Here is a 5,018-nt window from a genome sequence, read left to right as displayed (position 1 = left end):
TTTCAATTTTATAATACCATAACTTACAAACTCAGTATCTTCGCTTAGGAATGTCCGATTTCATTGAGGAAAATTCACCTAGGTTTCATTATCATTGAGGTATAGGACTTTTTATTTTTTCGGAGAAGAGCAGGTAGGGCAACTACTTGATTATATTTCTACATGTTCATACTCTGACAATTTTAGAAAATTTGCACGTGTCAGTTTTTAAAAAAATCACATTTTTGTTCCTAAAATGGGGGTTATAGCGCCCTCAACGGACACTCTCTCCATAGGGCTACATGTAAAGACCAGTTATAGACAAATGGCCCTAAATTAAAACGGACTCGTTCATTTTCCTTCATATTTTGCATATGATGTAGATTTAACACCTGGAATGTAATGCAAGTGGTGTCGTTGCTGCTCTTCTATATTCATTTATAAAATATCCGCCCCAGACCAAGGTGAAAACGGCGCTGTGGAGCAAAATAAGATATTTTAAGATTCTAATTGATAACTTGCCCAAAAGTGTCTCCTTTAGACATGACACGTCACAAATGTGTGAAGAAAGGGGACATATATTTCTTTATGCTGACGGTAGTACTGTACATAATTATATAAAGTAAGATTATTTTTTTCATATCCAGTAAGAAGTTGTACTGGTAAATAATGATAGAAGGTGTATCTTTAAATAAACAAATTCTTCACTTTTAAAACAAAGATAATTTAACTAGTTCGGGTGACATTGGGGAGGGGGGTGGAAAAGTTGATTTCAATTTTGTATTGTTTTTTATCGGAGGCAACCGGGGATAAAATATATCTGACTGGCATTTACCTCCTGTGCCCCCGCCCATGGCGCCACCACTGCTTAATAGTCTTTGTCCCTGTGCAATATAACGCTCAAATAAGCCACCAAATGGCTTCCGGCAAACACTAAACGTTTTACAGAAACCGTTTAAATGTCGGGTTATATACAAACAGTTTAGAACCTTTTAATAACACTCAGAAAACATTTCTAAAATCTTACTTCAAAACATTCTAACAAATCATTATTAAGTGTTGACAAAATATTTTGAAAATATGTTTGCCAAAAATATAGGAATGCAATACATTTTGCAACAATTTTACAATATTGATGTAGGGTAGGGTTTTTTTTTCATTATAAAGCGTTTTTGTTTTCATTACTTTACATAACCCGATTAAGGGAAGCTGCACCAGGATTTTGGTAAAATGAGGGTATTTTTGTCCTTTGATGTTTTTTCTAAAGTAAAAATCTATAGACTTTGGGCCTTTATTTGCTTTTTATTTGATTCAAATCGGACATTTGGTTCAGAAGTTGCAAGTAATCAAAGGGAACAAAGTGACGCGAAAAAGTCGCGAATTGAATTTTGTCCTATACTAATACACGTAATGTATTTCTTATGTATTGTATTGTTTTCAAGGGGCGATATTTAAGGAATTCCCAGCTAAAAATTAATTTCTGAATAATGTAATATGTTTATTGCCTATAAAGAGTGCTAATAATTAGTATAAATGTTATTGTTGACAGAAACATGATTTTATAATATTTGATATGCATAATTGCTACCTAATTAACATATTTGATTTTTATATTTTAAGTGTTTCTAGACTTAAAATGCCATTTTCTGCCAGATGTCGTTTCGCGTAATTTTTTACCTTGCGCGTCACTTTTCTTGGTAATGGTATATCTGTTTGAGCTTATTTTTGGCAAGTATGTTGGACATATCTGTATCTAAATATTTACAGAGGGAAATTTTGAAAAACATCTGGTAACTATGGAAACGACTCGTTTTCGTAAATTTTTCCCCAAAATGCGCAAATTTACCAAATTTAATGCACCGTAGCGTAACCGTACAACGTTCTTTTGAAAATTCCCTCTGTAAATTTTTTAATTAGACCTAAATTTGTCAAATAGAACAAATTTCAGAAAAAAATACCAAAGAACGACTGAGAAAAATGTCGCGCAACGACATCATGTGAAAATCCAACATGGCCGCCGTTACCATGGCAACCGTTATAACGACGATCATTTTTTTGGTTGGAATCGCTAAGTTAGTTTGATCAACATACACAATCCCACCAAGTTACAAGTGCACAGGTCAAATACTTTAGAAAATCACTTTTTTCAGTGCAGCTTCCCCTTAAAACGTCATGAGCAAGCCTAAAGTGCGTTTATAACATGTTTATAACGTATTAAAAACATTTTTGTGTTCCAAGATCATCAATTGTGGCCGTACACCACGAATGAGCCGTTAAGACTGCAAATTGTATTTGCAGTTACAGTGTCAAATGTGCAATGAAGGTGGTATTCATGGATACCCCAATCTCATTTTAATAGCCCCAGTCAAACACATTTCAAACCAATCAATAATCCTATTGCTGAAGATGATAATAAGCTTCTACTTAGTGTCTATATAATTCTGAAATTGCCTAGTCTTTGTTTACTTTGGCTAAATCCTGTTCAAGTGGTGGGTATTTTGTATTTTGTCTAGGTATGAATAACCAACAATTAACAATGAGAGGACATTCCTGAACCTCGTTGACTTGGGGATGATTTGAAATGGCCAATTATGACTGTTTGATATTTATTACCAGCAATGTGGAAAAAGAGACTCATGTACTCGTATAACCGAAAAGGCACCTTTAATTACACAGTTCTAAAACAAATCCAATATAAAATATGTGATGTTGAGATACCTCACTGACGTTTCGTACGGTAACACAGCACTCAAATTGAATGACCAGCTTTGACCTTAGTATGTTGCTTCCTGTTGGTAGCTGACGTAGGTGGTGCTCTTAGTTACTGGTCATAGATGTTCGGACGGAAGTAGTTTCCACAATCCCTGTTGAGTGTATTACCCGCCCCATCTTTCTTATCCAAATAGATTCCTTTATGTGCCTTCTTTTGCTATTGGTTTCATTGTCTCTTATTATGGCTTCGTCTCATCCGATCACGTGATTGTCTTCGGCGACATGGTCCGCAGGGGCGCAGAAGGTGGTGTGATTGGAAATGCAGATATTCATCTGTATGTGTCTGTAAACTAAGAGTTTGATGAAACCGTTGAGTTTCTTGACTATTAGTGTTTCAAAGAAAGGAATTTGCTTATTTTCTTCCGTTTCATAGGTGAACTTCATATTGCCGGTTTTGCCAATTAGATTTAGATGCTCTGTGAGGGGTTCTGCGGGTCCTTTGTTAACAATTTCTAACACGTCGTCCACATAACGTTTCCATAGCTTAGGTTTTATGTCAAGGCGGGCTGTGACGAGCGCTCCCTGTTCAAGCCACTCCATGTACACGGTCGCTACAATCGGACTGACCGGCGAACCCATGGCTTGTGGAAACTACTTCCTTCCGCACATCTATGACCAGTTACTAACAGCACCACCTACGTCGGCTACCAAAAGGAAGCAACAGACGTCTAACGTCAAAGCTGGTTAGCATCACCGTTTTATATTTGTTTTAGAACTTTGTAAATAATTTCAATGGACAATCTTGATGAATCTTTTTGCGGATACGAAAAGGTACCATTCTTTGAAGGAGCAGAGTTCAATAAACGATAACACCGCGTCTGGATATCGTTTGAAGTTAAATGATATATACCAGCTTATGATATATATTTTCTAAATACGAAATAAAACAAAATTGACCAGGCCGACTTTACGGCTTATTCGTGGTGTACGGTCACAATTGTGCTAATAGTTGATTAAAAAAATATTGATCCACTACCTACCCGGAGCTGATTTCGAATCCCCTTGTTATTTGTTCTTATCTGGTTTGATCATTGTAGCAGTACGCCCTAGCATTAATTTTAAAAGTTGATATTGGACTTAAGAAAATGAGAACGTCAAAAATAAACCTTTCAATTCGTAATCATTTTTGGACTCTTTCATGTTAGATGCACCTTCTTTATATAACATTGCCGCCAAAAACATATTTAATGTTTTAGTGACTCTGTTTAGCAGACTTTTATGTATAAGATACTTGAACGTGGTGGTCCTTATACTTGACGTACTATTTGTAATATACCATGATAAATTGACGTTTTATTGACGCTCCATATGCAGTGTATTTTAGCCTTAAAATATGGTTCTGTCATATTACTGCTGTAACCCCCATAAGGTAGCATACAGCTCTTAACACAAGAACGGAATAAAATATATCACATGAATACTTGTATATCAGTCCAGGAGAGTGCCAGATATGGAACCTGAATGTTACGTAATTATACTCACATAATGACTTAAATGGGTGCACTGGTTTAATCTCATTGTGTGTACAGTTTGGCAGGACCAGCACTCCAAGCTCAATATTTTCAATGCATGCGTCATTTACTTTACTGTGGGAGATAATTGTCGGTCCAAATTATACAGCTTTGTCCAACTTTACTAAAAACAATGTGTAGGAAATGTGATTTCCTGATGCCTGTAGTTTTCTATTAGATCATTAGATGCTGATGTGCAATCAAGGTTAAAGATTATGAGACATAACATGCTAAATCTGAGGCTATACTACGCTTTATTCCGTACAGTACGTGTGTTGTTATAGAGGGCCATACTTCGGGCTGTATTCATCGTAATGTACAAAAGTAGCCTGGGTTCAGAGCAGTAACTTCAGATCGTGCACTGTCTATCATGAGATCATGATTTACTTTCCCATTCTGTACCGTTGTTTAAGGCCAGAATCTCTCATTTGCCACACGCATCTGCGCTTGATGCTTTCCGTACTAGTGCATTATGGGTACTAGTAATGTAATGAACTAATAATTTATTTGTAAAATGGCTGGTCCTTACTGGTATTATACTATATATATTTGTACATTGTAAGTAAGATTTTATAAGATATCACGTCTGACACAAGGCCAGAAAATTGAAAAGTGTGTGCAATTATTTGTTTTAATTAATCAACTTTTATTAGGTATTATATAATTTTTTTTTTTTTTTTTTATACCTATCCGCTGTTTGCATATTTCCCTTTTTGACAGTTATAATGAATCAACTGTTCTTGATAGCTACATATT

General features: G+C 35.6%; 1 protein-coding gene across 1 annotated transcript; it reads right to left on the bottom strand.

Annotated features, from left to right (window-relative positions):
- Positions 1 to 2,943: 2,943 nt before the first annotated feature.
- Positions 2,944 to 3,330, bottom strand: LOC140169246 (uncharacterized). Its single transcript, XM_072192503.1, has one exon. The coding sequence runs from the start codon at positions 3,328 to 3,330 to the stop codon at positions 2,944 to 2,946; it is 387 nt and encodes a 128-aa protein (XP_072048604.1).
- Positions 3,331 to 5,018: the final 1,688 nt, after the last annotated feature.

The sequence above is a fragment of the Amphiura filiformis genome, chromosome 14 (assembly GCF_039555335.1).
Source record: "Amphiura filiformis chromosome 14, Afil_fr2py, whole genome shotgun sequence".
In the NCBI taxonomy this organism is placed as follows: domain Eukaryota; kingdom Metazoa; phylum Echinodermata; class Ophiuroidea; order Amphilepidida; family Amphiuridae; genus Amphiura; species Amphiura filiformis.
The sequence above is the reverse complement of the archived record's forward strand: the minus strand, read 5'-3'. Positions and strand labels throughout refer to the sequence as shown.